The following is an 18,905-nucleotide window of genomic DNA, read 5'->3' as shown; positions in this document are numbered from 1 at the left end:
GTGGCCCACGAGTTCATTAGCTGATTAAAAGCTTTATGACTGAATAAATTAATACAAGTATAACTGACAAACAAAAAAAACAAAAAAAACTAAATGAACTGAATTAATTAACTCAATACAATAAATGAACTGTTTGTGACTAAATAAATTTATGATAAAGTGTTTCTGTTGGTATGTCAAGTCAAGTCAAGTCAAGTTTATTTGTATAGCGCTTTCACAATACAGATTGTGTGTGTGTGTGTGTGTGTGTGTGTGCGCATGTGTGTGCGTGTCTGTGCGTGTGTGTGTGTGTGTGTGTGTGTGTGTGTGTGTGTGAAATGTTATATGACAAAAAGCTTAAAAACTAAATTTATAGGAAGATGATTGCTAATATTATGAAAGTTTAAGTTAGACAAAGAAACATACTTGGGTCATATGATTCCATAAATCCAAATGGGCCATAATCAAAAGTGATAGAAAGCAGACTGAAGTTATCTGTGTTACAGACTCCTGTGAGAAGATGCAGATCATGATGTTGTGCATGTTGCGTATTAAGCTTGATCTATAATGATAAATCTATATGATAACTAAACAAGTAAAGCAGAGTGAACTAACCATGAGCAAAACCAACCGACATCCAGTGGGCGATTAAATGTGCCGTTTCATTCAGCACTCGAGAGAAAAACACCTTCACACAACATGAAAACCATTCAAATATAGTGAGACTGATCAGACAATATAAAATAATCTTGTATTACAGCTAAACAGCAGAGAGACACAGATACTCACCACATACTTGTCAGGGTCATTTGTTGCTATAGATTTAAAATGCTCTTTAATTACAAAGTCCAACAATGTCCTGAAAATAAAAGATAAAAAGAAATTAAAAAGCAAATAAGAGTGAGAAAAAAATATTACTCTCCAAAGTAAAAGTTAATATACCGTAGGACATCTAACTCTCCAGTTCTAGTTAATATCTCCAGTGAACCGATACGAAACCAGGACTTGGCCAGACGCAGAACAACCGCTCCTGATAGATACAGAGAACAATCACATAAAGCTGAGGAGGATAAAGAACTTAGTTACTCGATTTTTCCAAATCTGATCGTATTTACCTCTTTCTTTTATGACACTGCCATTATAAAACGGATCCCTCCAAACAGGTTCCTCACTCACAACCAGACTGACAAACAATAAAGGCAAAAAAATGGAAAAAGTATAAATAAAAATAAAACTAATATTCAACACCAAGCATTTGAATGTGATAAATCCATATATTACTCTTCTTGTGCATGTCCATTCATATATATTGTGCATTTATATGTGTGTGTTTGTGTGTGTGTGTGTGTGTGTGTGTGTGTGTGTGTGTGTGTGTGTGTGTGTGTGTGTGTGTGTGTGTGTGTGTGTGTGTGTGTGTGTGTGTGTGTGTGTGTGTGTGTGTGTGTGTGTGTGTGTACCTGAGGGCTTCACTGCACAGGAACTCCCTCACAGAGGAGCGAATCACAGCCCGTCCATCACCAGACCTGCACACAAAACATCATGTACAGTAAACAGCATAACCATTACACTCCTGCCAGACAGAGAATCACACAGTATGAGTCATAATGTAAGATCATTTACAACTAAATATATTTCAGAATTACTTAAAAAGCATATCAAAAATATTGAGCAGCAGAAACTGATATTCACCTTGAGTACGGTGTCTTTCCAGAGCCTTTCAACTGGACTTCCCATCTTTCACCTTTTCTGGATAAAAGAGAGATTGTATACCGCTCTAACGGTTAACACTTGTCACAGTTCTAAACTGAGAGATGTCATTGTTCAGACGCATGTTTAAGCATTAAGTGAGAATTAGATTAAAAAAAATGCCAGAATCATCTATTTGCTGAAAAACCAGTAAGTATAGATCACACTTTCCATTCTTTAATCTTAAACAACATTATGGGAAAGTTGACATGCATTACAACAGAAAAGTCACATCTGACAATAACAACTGATGATTTGTGTTGAACGCTGATGGAAAAGGATGATTTTACCTGTTTGTGTATTCACCCAACATATGTGCTCTTCCATCCCCCAGCTGTCCGGCCCAATAACCAAACTATAATAATAATAACACATGGTTGACATGTTTGCTCTGGTTGTCTTACGCCATCGCTGTCGGGTTTGAAGTGACGGTCAGTTTTACCTGATGGCCCCCGTATCTGTGTGCCAGTGGAACAGAGCCAGGAAACAGTTTCCCACCACTGACACAACGGACAAACTCTTCATTCTGAATCACAGACTCATTCAGATCCAAAATATTCCTCAACACATCCTGAAATACACAAAAGAGCCTGAATATATGCAGAAACAACATTTACACAAAAGTACTGTGGTGGTACCATGGTCCAGTTTGGTTTTAAAGCAGTTTTCTCAGACTGTGATCCTCAGACCACTGGTGGTTCTGTAAAGAGTCCAAGTGGCCCACGAGTTCATTAGCTGATTAAAAGCTTTATGACTGAATCAATTAATAAAAGTATAACTGACAAAAAAAAAAAAAATGAATTAACTGAATTTATTAACTCAATACAATAAATGAACTGTTTGTGACTAAATAAATGTATGATAAAGTGTTTCTATTGGTATGTAAGTGTTTGGTCCAATTTTGAAGCTAGCATTATATAATATCTATATATATAATAGAGTATAATAGCTAAAAAATAATTTGCCCACAACCTAAAGTAGACATTTATTTGAGGAGTTGGGTGGTTCAAATTTATTTATTTTTTTAAGTGATCTGCTTCACCCTTGTAAAAAATAAGTGTTAAAAATAAAAATGGAAAACTATGTTTCTTTTAAAAAACAGTTATTGCAGATAATACAAAATTAATGAAATAAAAAGCCACTTAACGAGTATACTTTCATGACCGTTTCTTAACAAACTATAATAAATGTTCATTTAATTTCAGTTAACATGATGCAATTAAGTGTCCGAAACATTATATTCAGTTTGCACCAAAGTATATTCTTTTAAAGTAGCCTATATTATTTTCATATAATTTCTCTTTTTAAAAGTATGATGAAGTGTACTTCTTTGTAACAACAGCCTGAATAAGTTCAAAATTATGCTGACGACGACAATGTTATTGGTGGTGATGATGATGATTAATTTATTACTATTTTAAAATGTGGACAAGAAAAATGATAAAGAATGGGTGGGTGTGACCAAACTTTTGACTGGTGGTTAGATGGCACTAGCTCTATTGTATTTTTCTGTTTCATAAATTATACACAGTTACTGCAACAATATCCCCAGGTTTGACTGCAGTGAAGCACAAGTTCTCTGTAAATGATGATGAGTGGATGGGTTTATTGACCTGTGACACAGCAGCCAGTGTCAGGGGCTCTTTCAGAGGAGAGGGCTGAGACTCTGAAAACACACTTCTCTTCACAGTACGAATAACATTACCATCAACCTCATCAAGAGGCAGAGCATCTGTAAAACACACAGAAGTGATTCAAACATATCAACGTGTAAAATAGCATGTTGGCACTCATATCTGTATCTTACCTAGTAGTTTATGTGATAATGCCAGTGGTATTTCTCCACAGTGTTTCACATTGCTATAAAAGTGACTCTTATCGAACTCTCTTTCATTACAACTTTCATTCTCACAGAATTCTTGTTCGTCCCTAAATGTAGCGATGGCGACGGCCGATAAAAATAAAAATAACGTGAAACCATGTTTTGTCATTACATCAAACTCACAGGCATATTTTTTTTAACTATATATGTCCTGTACTTCCTTACATCACGTAACTAGAGGAAAACATCAGAACTGTCACACAAACAATCCTTCAATGTTCCACCAGAGGGCGCTCATCGGCTCAAAAACCCGAATGCTCCATTTATGCAATATTCGGGACTTTTTTGTCTTTTTGGAAATGTATGCGCGTTATAAACCATAACCGATTAAATCTATTTATTGTATGGGTTTAGAAGCTGTCGTACTTTCTCACTATAATGATTAAATAAGCGTCTCTAGCCAATGATCAGAGACAACTGTGATTGGTCAACCTCCAATCTGTACTGTAACAAGTAACAAGTAACAGGTACCATGTGTATGGAAGCTTATGGGTAGCAATATTCAATTTGAAATGCAATATGTAAAATGGCAATGCATTTCTGTATTTAAATTTAAATTTCCCCATACATTTGTGCAACGTTTGGTGCAAAATGAAAATGAAAATTCAATTATATAATTTACATTTGCCATTTCATACAATAGTTTTAATATGTAAATTGAATACATATTGTAACACTTTATAAGTTGCAAAATTTAAATAAAAATGTATTACAGAAATGATTAGATATGTTTAACATGTTCATGCAAAAACTGTGGCAAAATTGTAATTTAAATAAAAAATGTTCTTCATTGCATTTACACTCACATTTAAGACACTTGCGATTTCCAAGCGCCACCTACTGACAGAAAGTGAATTTGCGTTTTCATTCAGTCCGTCTGCTGTTTTTGTTTTGTGCAGGTGTCTTGTAGCATAATTTCACAAAACAAAAGGCAGACCATTTTGTTTTTGCTTTAAATATTGAAATTATACAATCTAATTTAAATAAAAAATAAATTATCATGCTACATGTGTGTAGCCTCTTTGTTTGCATCATGATTACATTTCAAATGGCTGGAGACAGATGTTATAGAGCAAATAAACAACAAATAAATTTGCTTAAAGGAAAAAATCGGCTATCGGAATTGGCCAATTTGCTTGAAAATTTTTTTTATCAGCAATAGAAAATCATAATCGGGCCACCCTAATAAAAAATAAAAAAAGAAATAAAACATTATTAACAGTCTTTTCACTGTTTTCACAGTTTTATTTTTCTAGTTTTATTAATTTGTAGTTTGTATGGTTAATATTAATGTAGGCTTATTGTCAGCGCACTAAGGTTTAAAAAAGGTAATTGGTATTATCAATGCTTATTGAGTCAATGTTTATTTTCTGTCACCCTCCAGAATGTCTGTTGCAAGCCAACCGTACAGCCGACCTGCTTTCACCCGGCTCATCTGAGTGGACAACCGCACAAACCGCCGCACAAAAACATGAAGTGTCCACAGATAAAGTTAAGATTGGGTCTTTCTAAACGACCACCATCAGTGCCCTCACTAATGTTGAGAGAACCTTTATGGCTCCAGTGGACGGTGACACTCAACTGTTTGAAACGGGTGTGGTTCATATTATTAAAAATTACATATTGTCCATGAAATTTGCGTGTACTTTTCTTGGTCCTGCATCCAAAAAATGCAAAACTGCTCCCTTTGAGTTGCCAGAGGAGGTAAAAAGCAGAAATGGCAAAAACAGTATATATCTCCCTGAAAGGACAAATTGAAAAAGTGAGTAAATTCATCTATCTATCCTCTCAAAAATAGTATAAATTTAAGATAATCTCAGTCATAATTTTTATAGCTTTTGCATGAATAAGTGAAAGGTGACTACGGCTTTTAATACATACAGGTTGAATTATGATAATGTTTTGTGTAAAGACACATTTTATTCAGATTCACTGCCAATGTTGCACCCACTCCCTACTGCTCCAACACTCAACAATGGGCAAGCAATTCAAAGCTGCACACTACAGCCACAAGACATTTAAGTTGACCTTGGTTTAAGCTTAACACATCAAAGCTGCCACTACAGCCGTAACAACACATTTAAGCGTAACAACACACTTAAGCTTAACATACACCAACAAGAGCAACACTCCAAGTCTGGTAACACAACAGTCTCAGGCCACATTTACACATAGCCGGGTATTTAGAGAAACGAATATTTCTCCCCCTCCGTTTTCAAAAATAACATCGTGCACGCAATATCGTTTTCAAAAAAAGTTGTCGTTTACATCAACCCGCATAAATACAAAGGGGCGGCAGTGTAAGGAGAAGGATAAAGCCATGCAAGCCAATCAGAATCCTCAAAATCGACAACGACGAATAGCACGAGCGACTTCCTGTTCCTTTCAAAACAATAGACATGGCGCGAGGTTCGTTCGTGTGGACAGACAGCGCGGCAAATGCAAACAGGCCAAAAGCGTTTTCACAAAAGTAAAAATGAGTACCACTTTAACAGCATCCATGATCAAATAGTAGCCAAACAAACTCATAGACAGTATGGAACAAACTCTGAACATAGGGCGCTCACATGACGTAAGCATTTTCTGGCGCATAATGTGACGTTTGAGAACCTAAAACCCCGTTTCTCCCAGTTGACACTAGAGACCTGCGCGGGACACAATTTTCAGTCCCGCTCCCGCCCGCTCCCGCAGTGTTCAGTCCCGCTCCCGCAAAGATTTGTCATTTTTAGTCCCGCTCCCGCCCGCATCTGTGATATTATGTCCCGCTCCCGCCCGCAAATGCCCGCAAGACGGCAGGCAGGATGTATGTTCACTTTCTGTCTCACGAAAGGTCTTGGAAAAAAATGCGATTTGTGTCCGTTGTATGTTAACACCTTTTGGCATTTATCGCAACAGGCAAAAGGTAGTTGATTCCCCTCTCCATCATGCACAACCGAAAAAGACTGCCAAATGTCTGATTTGAGGTTTCGTGATTTATTTATTTTTTTGTAGTAAATGTGCCTTTCTTTAGAGAAGTACTTACATCTGAAGCGCTTAGGCCTATATCTGAAGCACTAGAGGTGCTCTTTTCCTCCTCCATGCTGTCTATTTTGAACTTGAAGCTTTCGAATTCGAACAGCGGGAAGGAATTGTCTCTAAACAAGTGTGCGTGAGATTAGGCCCCGCCCTACCCCAAACGACAACATCCAAGTTTAGGCTGCTTAAAACGTTTTTATTGCTGCCAAACAGAATCTCCCTCACAACTACAAATTATGTACGCTACTTTAATAATTTATATATTTTACTTTACACTCATATTTAATTTGCGGGAGTGCAGCGTATCATCCCCCCCCCGCCCGCACCCGCAAGTGCACCTTCATCATCCCGCCCGCTCCCGCAATGACCTTTCAAAATTTGTCCCGCGCCGCTCTGTTTTGCGTCGGGTCCCGCGGGTCCCGCGGGACTCCCGCGGGAGTGCAGGTCTCTAGTTGACACGGCAACACATAACCGGCGTTTTCAGAAATCTCCACTTTGGCCGGAGTTTTTAGAAATAATCGTTCTCTGGGATAAAAACTGCGTTTTCGTGTAAATGACAGGCCAAAACGCAGGGAAATATCTGCGTTTTCCCATCGTGTAAACGGGGCCTCAGGCTCTTGGGAGAAGAAACCTCTCCCAGTCCCAGTCCCAGTCCCAGTCCCAGTCCCAGTCCCAGTCCCAGTCCCAGTCCCAGTCCCAGTCTCTCTCTCTCCCCCCCGGCTCTGCTTAAATACTGGATCCTCTTGCCATTGATGAGGAACAGCTGGTAGGTCCCATCACCTAGATTAGGACAGGGAGGAGCACAAGAAATTGGACAAAAAAAAACAAACAAAAAAACCTTTTAATATATGTCCAAATAGAAACTGTTATTTAAAATGGTAATAATATATCACAATACTGTAGTTTATAGCCTAGGCTACTATATTTTAATCAAATAAATGCAGGCTGGGGGAGCAGCGCAAGAGACTTATTTCAAAAACATTAAAAAAATCCACCTGACACACACACACAAGTTTCAAGTTTTGAAAAATACAACAACAAACAGTAATATTGTAAAGTATAATAACAATTGAATTTATAATTAGCCTATATAGGATTATGTAATGGTTCACAAAATTCACGGTTCAATCACTGTCTGTTGTTGCATTGAGACTCTGGTAGGGCTTTATTTTGAAATTCTCGTCAGCAAAATAGAGGGAAAACAAACAATATTGACAATATTGTTTATAAAATGTTACTCACCATGTTCATTTATGGTAAATCTGACTGTTCCGTTGCGTTCGCACCACATACTTGATAATCGTGCTGTAAACATTGCCTACGCCAATAGCAGGCGCTTATAATTGTGACGTGCGCCAATGGCAGCTGCAAAGGAGAAGCAATATGGGAAATACCGACTGTTTTAAGGAATAAACGCAGAATTTTTGGTTCTTGTCGTGTTTAACACAATCTACACTCGATCGCGCGAGGATATCCATCGTGAAAAATCGCAGCTTGAATTTTTTTTTAGTTACCATCGAAGTGAAAGACAGGTCCTTTCTGTGGTATAAATACAACGTACAACAAAACTACAACTCCCAGCAGGCAATTGGGTCCATTGGCTGCGCGCACACACACTCAATAAATCAATGAATGACACTTACCCATTAGAAAACGCAAATGCATACGTCCTGGGACGGTAACACCAGTCAAATTAAATCATTCAAGGAAAATACATCTTTGCAGTGCATACACAGAAGTGCCAATAATATATTTTCACTGCATTTACAATTGCAGAAATAAAGCTATGAGATCGTTATTACAATTAGAAATCAGAAAAAAAAAAAAGAAAAAGAAAAAAAAACACTTTTTTTTTTTTTTTTTTTATATATGTCCAAATAGAAAACTGTTATTTAAAATGGTAATAATACATCACAAAACTGTAGTTTATAGCCTAGGCTACTATATTTTAATCAAATAAATGCAGGCTGGGGGAGCAGTGCAAGAGACTTATTTCAAAAACATTTAAAAAATCCACCTGACACACACACACACAAGTTTCAAGTTTTGAAAAATACAACAACAAACAGTACTTTTGAACGGTACAGTTGGTTTCATTACAACATTTACACTACATTTATTCATTTAACATAACCTTTATTGACTTAGAAAATGAAGAAAATGACAGGCTAATTAATATGTTATATGAATTTGTGTTTCAATATGTGGCATCGTCAGGTTTTCATACCTCAAATTAAAACCCAGTGATGTCTAATGGTAACAAAATAAAAACGAAACTAAGATTATGCCCTGTATCATGAAGAAAACATAGGTTTATTTTGTGTTACATGACACCTATTGGTGTTGCCTATATGAACAGTGCTAATTCAGGTTAAGAATACACTGTGACAGAGGCAAAACAATTTATTAAAATAATAATAACAACAATAACAATAATGATTATGACGACGCATGCAAAACAGAGAGAAAAGACTCAATTCTATTCGAATAATTACACAATACCACTGTTACGTTCCCAATTCATTTTCTAGGGGCAAAAGGGAAAGTAGCTTTAAAGCTAAAATGAACAGCGACAAAGAAAAGTTAACCTATCTGAGTCCCAGCACACAATACACAAAGTAAGATTTCCAATACATTTATTTACAATAAGTGATAAATACAGTGCAAAAAGAATCCTAAACAAACAGCTCCAAAAGAAAAAGAAATGAAGCCTGTTCTTCAGGAGCAGGTAAAGCCAAATCAAACAAAAGATCTCACTACCCGGTAGAAGGAACACCTAATTGACCTACAACAATCAACACAAATAAACAACAGAACTCTTACCTTACTTCCTAACTAACAAAAAACAGGAGAAAATGAGAAAAGAAAAATGGCACCCACTCCCTACTGCTCCAACACTCAACAATGGGCAAGCAATTCAAAGCTGCACACTACAGCCGTAACAACACATTTAAGCGTAACAACACACTTAAGCTTAACATACACCAACAAGAGCAACACTCCAAGTCTGGTAACACAACAGTCTCAGGCCACATTTACACATAGCCGGGTATTTAGAGAAACGAATATTTCTCCCCCTCCGTTTTCAAAAATAACATCGTGCACGCAATATCGTTTTCAAAAAAAGTTGTCGTTTACATCAACCCGCATAAATACAAAGGGGCGGCAGTGTAAGGAGAAGGATAAAGCCATGCAAGCCAATCAGAATCCTCAAAATCGACAACGACGAATAGCACGAGCGACTTCCTGTTCCTTTCAAAACAATAGACATGGCGCGAGGTTCGTTCGTGTGGACAGACAGCGCGGCAAATGCAAACAGGCCAAAAGCGTTTTCACAAAAGTAAAAATGAGTACCACTTTAACAGCATCCATGATCAAATAGTAGCCAAACAAACTCATAGACAGTATGGAACAAACTCTGAACATAGGGCGCTCACATGACGTAAGCATTTTCTGGCGCATAATGTGACGTTTGAGAACCTAAAACCCCGTTTCTCCCAGTTGACACTAGAGACCTGCGCGGGACACAATTTTCAGTCCCGCTCCCGCCCGCTCCCGCAGTGTTCAGTCCCGCTCCCGCAAAGATTTGTCATTTTTAGTCCCGCTCCCGCCCGCATCTGTGATATTATGTCCCGCTCCCGCCCGCAAATGCCCGCAAGACGGCAGGCAGGATGTATGTTCACTTTCTGTCTCACGAAAGGTCTTGGAAAAAAATGCGATTTGTGTCCGTTGTATGTTAACACCTTTTGGCATTTATCGCAACAGGCAAAAGGTAGTTGATTCCCCTCTCCATCATGCACAACCGAAAAAGACTGCCAAATGTCTGATTTGAGGTTTCGTGATTTATTTATTTTTTTGTAGTAAATGTGCCTTTCTTTAGAGAAGTACTTACATCTGAAGCGCTTAGGCCTATATCTGAAGCACTAGAGGTGCTCTTTTCCTCCTCCATGCTGTCTATTTTGAACTTGAAGCTTTCGAATTCGAACAGCGGGAAGGAATTGTCTCTAAACAAGTGTGCGTGAGATTAGGCCCCGCCCTACCCCAAACGACAACATCCAAGTTTAGGCTGCTTAAAACGTTTTTATTGCTGCCAAACAGAATCTCCCTCACAACTACAAATTATGTACGCTACTTTAATAATTTATATATTTTACTTTACACTCATATTTAATTTGCGGGAGTGCAGCGTATCATCCCCCCCCCGCCCGCACCCGCAAGTGCACCTTCATCATCCCGCCCGCTCCCGCAATGACCTTTCAAAATTTGTCCCGCGCCGCTCTGTTTTGCGTCGGGTCCCGCGGGTCCCGCGGGACTCCCGCGGGAGTGCAGGTCTCTAGTTGACACGGCAACACATAACCGGCGTTTTCAGAAATCTCCACTTTGGCCGGAGTTTTTAGAAATAATCGTTCTCTGGGATAAAAACTGCGTTTTCGTGTAAATGACAGGCCAAAACGCAGGGAAATATCTGCGTTTTCCCATCGTGTAAACGGGGCCTCAGGCTCTTGGGAGAAGAAACCTCTCCCAGTCCCAGTCCCAGTCCCAGTCCCAGTCCCAGTCCCAGTCCCAGTCTCTCTCTCTCCCCCCCGGCTCTGCTTAAATACTGGATCCTCTTGCCATTGATGAGGAACAGCTGGTAGGTCCCATCACCTAGATTAGGACAGGGAGGAGCACAAGAAATTGGACAAAAAAAAACAAACAAAAAAACCTTTTAATATATGTCCAAATAGAAACTGTTATTTAAAATGGTAATAATATATCACAATACTGTAGTTTATAGCCTAGGCTACTATATTTTAATCAAATAAATGCAGGCTGGGGGAGCAGCGCAAGAGACTTATTTCAAAAACATTAAAAAAATCCACCTGACACACACACACAAGTTTCAAGTTTTGAAAAATACAACAACAAACAGTAATATTGTAAAGTATAATAACAATTGAATTTATAATTAGCCTATATAGGATTATGTAATGGTTCACAAAATTCACGGTTCAATCACTGTCTGTTGTTGCATTGAGACTCTGGTAGGGCTTTATTTTGAAATTCTCGTCAGCAAAATAGAGGGAAAACAAACAATATTGACAATATTGTTTATAAAATGTTACTCACCATGTTCATTTATGGTAAATCTGACTGTTCCGTTGCGTTCGCACCACATACTTGATAATCGTGCTGTAAACATTGCCTACGCCAATAGCAGGCGCTTATAATTGTGACGTGCGCCAATGGCAGCTGCAAAGGAGAAGCAATATGGGAAATACCGACTGTTTTAAGGAATAAACGCAGAATTTTTGGTTCTTGTCGTGTTTAACACAATCTACACTCGATCGCGCGAGGATATCCATCGTGAAAAATCGCAGCTTGAATTTTTTTTTAGTTACCATCGAAGTGAAAGACAGGTCCTTTCTGTGGTATAAATACAACGTACAACAAAACTACAACTCCCAGCAGGCAATTGGGTCCATTGGCTGCGCGCACACACACTCAATAAATCAATGAATGACACTTACCCATTAGAAAACGCAAATGCATACGTCCTGGGACGGTAACACCAGTCAAATTAAATCATTCAAGGAAAATACATCTTTGCAGTGCATACACAGAAGTGCCAATAATATATTTTCACTGCATTTACAATTGCAGAAATAAAGCTATGAGATCGTTATTACAATTAGAAATCAGAAAAAAAAAAAAGAAAAAGAAAAAAAAACACTTTTTTTTTTTTTTTTTTTATATATGTCCAAATAGAAAACTGTTATTTAAAATGGTAATAATACATCACAAAACTGTAGTTTATAGCCTAGGCTACTATATTTTAATCAAATAAATGCAGGCTGGGGGAGCAGTGCAAGAGACTTATTTCAAAAACATTTAAAAAATCCACCTGACACACACACACACAAGTTTCAAGTTTTGAAAAATACAACAACAAACAGTACTTTTGAACGGTACAGTTGGTTTCATTACAACATTTACACTACATTTATTCATTTAACATAACCTTTATTGACTTAGAAAATGAAGAAAATGACAGGCTAATTAATATGTTATATGAATTTGTGTTTCAATATGTGGCATCGTCAGGTTTTCATACCTCAAATTAAAACCCAGTGATGTCTAATGGTAACAAAATAAAAACGAAACTAAGATTATGCCCTGTATCATGAAGAAAACATAGGTTTATTTTGTGTTACATGACACCTATTGGTGTTGCCTATATGAACAGTGCTAATTCAGGTTAAGAATACACTGTGACAGAGGCAAAACAATTTATTAAAATAATAATAACAACAATAACAATAATGATTATGACGACGCATGCAAAACAGAGAGAAAAGACTCAATTCTATTCGAATAATTACACAATACCACTGTTACGTTCCCAATTCATTTTCTAGGGGCAAAAGGGAAAGTAGCTTTAAAGCTAAAATGAACAGCGACAAAGAAAAGTTAACCTATCTGAGTCCCAGCACACAATACACAAAGTAAGATTTCCAATACATTTATTTACAATAAGTGATAAATACAGTGCAAAAAGAATCCTAAACAAACAGCTCCAAAAGAAAAAGAAATGAAGCCTGTTCTTCAGGAGCAGGTAAAGCCAAATCAAACAAAAGATCTCACTACCCGGTAGAAGGAACACCTAATTGACCTACAACAATCAACACAAATAAACAACAGAACTCTTACCTTACTTCCTAACTAACAAAAAACAGGAGAAAATGAGAAAAGAAAAATGGCACCCACTCCCTACTGCTCCAACACTCAACAATGGGCAAGCAATTCAAAGCTGCACACTACAGCCGTAACAACACATTTAAGCGTAACAACACACTTAAGCTTAACATACACCAACAAGAGCAACACTCCAAGTCTGGTAACACAACAGTCTCAGGCCACATTTACACATAGCCGGGTATTTAGAGAAACGAATATTTCTCCCCCTCCGTTTTCAAAAATAACATCGTGCACGCAATATCGTTTTCAAAAAAAGTTGTCGTTTACATCAACCCGCATAAATACAAAGGGGCGGCAGTGTAAGGAGAAGGATAAAGCCATGCAAGCCAATCAGAATCCTCAAAATCGACAACGACGAATAGCACGAGCGACTTCCTGTTCCTTTCAAAACAATAGACATGGCGCGAGGTTCGTTCGTGTGGACAGACAGCGCGGCAAATGCAAACAGGCCAAAAGCGTTTTCACAAAAGTAAAAATGAGTACCACTTTAACAGCATCCATGATCAAATAGTAGCCAAACAAACTCATAGACAGTATGGAACAAACTCTGAACATAGGGCGCTCACATGACGTAAGCATTTTCTGGCGCATAATGTGACGTTTGAGAACCTAAAACCCCGTTTCTCCCAGTTGACACTAGAGACCTGCGCGGGACACAATTTTCAGTCCCGCTCCCGCCCGCTCCCGCAGTGTTCAGTCCCGCTCCCGCAAAGATTTGTCATTTTTAGTCCCGCTCCCGCCCGCATCTGTGATATTATGTCCCGCTCCCGCCCGCAAATGCCCGCAAGACGGCAGGCAGGATGTATGTTCACTTTCTGTCTCACGAAAGGTCTTGGAAAAAAATGCGATTTGTGTCCGTTGTATGTTAACACCTTTTGGCATTTATCGCAACAGGCAAAAGGTAGTTGATTCCCCTCTCCATCATGCACAACCGAAAAAGACTGCCAAATGTCTGATTTGAGGTTTCGTGATTTATTTATTTTTTTGTAGTAAATGTGCCTTTCTTTAGAGAAGTACTTACATCTGAAGCGCTTAGGCCTATATCTGAAGCACTAGAGGTGCTCTTTTCCTCCTCCATGCTGTCTATTTTGAACTTGAAGCTTTCGAATTCGAACAGCGGGAAGGAATTGTCTCTAAACAAGTGTGCGTGAGATTAGGCCCCGCCCTACCCCAAACGACAACATCCAAGTTTAGGCTGCTTAAAACGTTTTTATTGCTGCCAAACAGAATCTCCCTCACAACTACAAATTATGTACGCTACTTTAATAATTTATATATTTTACTTTACACTCATATTTAATTTGCGGGAGTGCAGCGTATCATCCCCCCCCCGCCCGCACCCGCAAGTGCACCTTCATCATCCCGCCCGCTCCCGCAATGACCTTTCAAAATTTGTCCCGCGCCGCTCTGTTTTGCGTCGGGTCCCGCGGGTCCCGCGGGACTCCCGCGGGAGTGCAGGTCTCTAGTTGACACGGCAACACATAACCGGCGTTTTCAGAAATCTCCACTTTGGCCGGAGTTTTTAGAAATAATCGTTCTCTGGGATAAAAACTGCGTTTTCGTGTAAATGACAGGCCAAAACGCAGGGAAATATCTGCGTTTTCCCATCGTGTAAACGGGGCCTCAGGCTCTTGGGAGAAGAAACCTCTCCCAGTCCCAGTCCCAGTCCCAGTCCCAGTCCCAGTCCCAGTCTCTCTCTCTCCCCCCCGGCTCTGCTTAAATACTGGATCCTCTTGCCATTGATGAGGAACAGCTGGTAGGTCCCATCACCTAGATTAGGACAGGGAGGAGCACAAGAAATTGGACAAAAAAAAACAAACAAAAAAACCTTTTAATATATGTCCAAATAGAAACTGTTATTTAAAATGGTAATAATATATCACAATACTGTAGTTTATAGCCTAGGCTACTATATTTTAATCAAATAAATGCAGGCTGGGGGAGCAGCGCAAGAGACTTATTTCAAAAACATTAAAAAAATCCACCTGACACACACACACAAGTTTCAAGTTTTGAAAAATACAACAACAAACAGTAATATTGTAAAGTATAATAACAATTGAATTTATAATTAGCCTATATAGGATTATGTAATGGTTCACAAAATTCACGGTTCAATCACTGTCTGTTGTTGCATTGAGACTCTGGTAGGGCTTTATTTTGAAATTCTCGTCAGCAAAATAGAGGGAAAACAAACAATATTGACAATATTGTTTATAAAATGTTACTCACCATGTTCATTTATGGTAAATCTGACTGTTCCGTTGCGTTCGCACCACATACTTGATAATCGTGCTGTAAACATTGCCTACGCCAATAGCAGGCGCTTATAATTGTGACGTGCGCCAATGGCAGCTGCAAAGGAGAAGCAATATGGGAAATACCGACTGTTTTAAGGAATAAACGCAGAATTTTTGGTTCTTGTCGTGTTTAACACAATCTACACTCGATCGCGCGAGGATATCCATCGTGAAAAATCGCAGCTTGATTTTTTTTTTAGTTACCATCGAAGTGAAAGACAGGTCCTTTCTGTGGTATAAATACAACGTACAACAAAACCACAACTCCCAGCAGGCAATTGGGTCCATTGGCTGCGCGCGCACACACACTCAATAAATCAATGAATGACACTTACCCATTAGAAAACGCAAATGCATACGTCCTGGGACGGTAACACCAGTCAAATTAAATCATTCAAGGAAAATACATCTTTGCAGTGCATACACAGAAGTGCCAATAATATATTTTCACTGCATTTACAATTGCAGAAATAAAGCTATGAGATCGTTATTACAATTAGAAATCAGAAAAAAAAAAAAAAAAAAAGAAAAAAAAAATTTTTTTTTTTTTTTTTTTATATATGTCCAAATAGAAAACTGTTATTTAAAATGGTAATAATACATCACAAAACTGTAGTTTATAGCCTAGGCTACTATATTTTAATCAAATAAATGCAGGCTGGGGGAGCAGTGCAAGAGACTTATTTCAAAAACATTTAAAAAATCCACCTGACACACACACACACAAGTTTCAAGTTTTGAAAAATACAACAACAAACAGTACTTTTGAACGGTACAGTTGGTTTCATTACAACATTTACACTACATTTATTCATTTAACATAACCTTTATTGACTTAGAAAATGAAGAAAATGACAGGCTAATTAATATGTTATATGAATTTGTGTTTCAATATGTGGCATCGTCAGGTTTTCATACCTCAAATTAAAACCCAGTGATGTCTAATGGTAACAAAATACAAACGAAACTAAGATTATGCCCTGTATCATGAAGAAAACATAGGTTTATTTTGTGTTACATGACACCTATTGGTGTTGCCTATATGAACAGTGCTAATTCAGGTTAAGAATACACTGTGACAGAGGCAAAACAATTTATTAAAATAATAATAACAACAATAACAATAATGATTATGACGACGCATGCAAAACAGAGAGAAAAGACTCAATTCTATTCGAATAATTACACAATACCACTGTTACGTTCCCAATTCATTTTCTAGGGGCAAAAGGGAAAGTAGCTTTAAAGCTAAAATGAACAGCGACAAAGAAAAGTTAACCTATCTGAGTCCCAGCACACAATACACAAAGTAAGATTTCCAATACATTTATTTACAATAAGTGATAAATACAGTGCAAAAAGAATCCTAAACAAACAGCTCCAAAAGAAAAAGAAATGAAGCCTGTTCTTCAGGAGCAGGTAAAGCCAAATCAAACAAAAGATCTCACTACCCGGTAGAAGGAACACCTAATTGACCTACAACAATCAACACAAATAAACAACAGAACTCTTACCTTACTTCCTAACTAACAAAAAACAGGAGAAAATGAGAAAAGAAAAATGGCACCCACTCCCTACTGCTCCAACACTCAACAATGGGCAAGCAATTCAAAGCTGCACACTACAGCCGTAACAACACATTTAAGCGTAACAACACACTTAAGCTTAACATACACCAACAAGAGCAACACTCCAAGTCTGGTAACACAACAGTCTCAGGCCACATTTACACATAGCCGGGTATTTAGAGAAACGAATATTTCTCCCCCTCCGTTTTCAAAAATAACATCGTGCACGCAATATCGTTGTCAAAAAAAGTTGTCGTTTACATCAACCCGCATAAATACAAAGGGGCGGCAGTGTAAGGAGAAGGATAAAGCCATGCAAGCCAATCAGAATCCTCAAAATCGACAACGACGAATAGCACGAGCGACTTCCTGTTCCTTTCAAAACAATAGACATGGCGCGAGGTTCGTTCGTGTGGACAGACAGCGCGGCAAATGCAAACAGGCCAAAAGCGTTTTCACAAAAGTAAAAATGAGTACCACTTTAACAGCATCCATGATCAAATAGTAGCCAAACAAACTCATAGACAGTATGGAACAAACTCTGAACATAGGGCGCTCACATGACGTAAGCATTTTCTGGCGCATAATGTGACGTTTGAGAACCTAAAACCCCGTTTCTCCCAGTTGACACGGCAACACATAACCGGCGTTTTCAGAAATCTCCACTTTGGCCGGAGTTTTTAGAAATAATCGTTCTCTGGGATAAAAACTGCGTTTTCGTGTAAATGACAGGCCAAAACGCAGGGAAATATCTGCGTTTTCCCATCGTGTAAACGGGGCCTCAGGCTCTTGGGAGAAGAAACCTCTCCCAGTCCCAGTCCCAGTCCCAGTCCCAGTCCCAGTCCCAGTCCCAGTCCCAGTCCCAGTCCCAGTCCCAGTCTCAGTCCCAGTCCCAGTCTCTCTCTCTCCCCCCCGGCTCTGCTTAAATACTGGATCCTCTTGCCATTGATGAGGAACAGCTGGTAGGTCCCATCACCTAGATTAGGACAGGGAGGAGCACAAGAAATTGGACAAAAAAAAACAAACAAAAAAACCTTTTAATATATGTCCAAATAGAAACTGTTATTTAAAATGGTAATAATATATCACAATACTGTAGTTTATAGCCTAGGCTACTATATTTTAATCAAATAAATGCAGGCTGGGGGAGCAGCGCAAGAGACTTATTTCAAAAACATTAAAAAAATCCACCTGACACACACACACAAGTTTCAAGTTTTGAAAAATACAACAACAAACAGTAATATTGTAAAGTATAATAACAATTGAATTTATAATTAGCCTATATAGGATTATGTAATGGTTCACAAAATTCACGGTTCAATCACTGTCTGTTGTTGCATTGAGACTCTGGTAGGGCTTTATTTTGAAATTCTCGTCAGCAAAATAGAGGGAAAACAAACAATATTGACAATATTGTTTATAAAATGTTACTCACCATGTTCATTTATGGTAAATCTGACTGTTCCGTTGCGTTCGCACCACATACTTGATAATCGTGCTGTAAACATTGCCTACGCCAATAGCAGGCGCTTATAATTGTGACGTGCGCCAATGGCAGCTGCAAAGGAGAAGCAATATGGGAAATACCGACTGTTTTAAGGAATAAACGCAGAATTTTTGGTTCTTGTCGTGTTTAACACAATCTACACTCGATCGCGCGAGGATATCCATCGT

General features: G+C 38.4%; 2 protein-coding genes across 3 annotated transcripts in view; one reads left to right on the top strand and one right to left on the bottom strand.

Annotated features, from left to right (window-relative positions):
* LOC309510013 (uncharacterized protein) overlaps nt 1-18,905 on the top strand; it is a gene marked incomplete at its 3' end in the record, with an annotated part of 1,894,646 nt that overhangs the window by 215,060 nt on the left and 1,660,681 nt on the right. The window lies entirely within an intron of this gene.
* On the bottom strand, nt 927-3,745 carry LOC309510023 (protein adenylyltransferase SelO-like). Of its 2 annotated transcripts, XM_082191157.1 has the most exons (7): nt 3,533-3,745; nt 3,339-3,457; nt 2,168-2,296; nt 1,669-2,080; nt 1,437-1,502; nt 1,095-1,162; nt 927-1,009 (listed from the first exon to the last, which is right to left on the bottom strand). In XM_082191157.1, the coding sequence occupies exons 1-4, from the start codon at nt 3,714-3,716 to the stop codon at nt 2,012-2,014; spliced, it is 501 nt and encodes a 166-aa protein (XP_082047283.1). In that variant the 5' UTR covers nt 3,717-3,745; the 3' UTR covers nt 927-1,009; nt 1,095-1,162; nt 1,437-1,502; nt 1,669-2,011. The 2 variants fall into 2 exon arrangements, with proteins under 2 accessions (XP_082047283.1, XP_082047284.1); XM_082191158.1 differs by lacking the exons at nt 927-1,009; nt 1,095-1,162 and having other exon boundaries at nt 1,296-1,502.

This window comes from Leuciscus leuciscus (genome assembly GCF_965113295.1).
Source record: "Leuciscus leuciscus genome assembly, contig: SUPER_11_unloc_1, whole genome shotgun sequence".
Taxonomy (NCBI): Eukaryota; Metazoa; Chordata; class Actinopteri; order Cypriniformes; family Leuciscidae; genus Leuciscus; species Leuciscus leuciscus.
The sequence above is the reverse complement of the archived record's forward strand: the minus strand, read 5'-3'. Positions and strand labels throughout refer to the sequence as shown.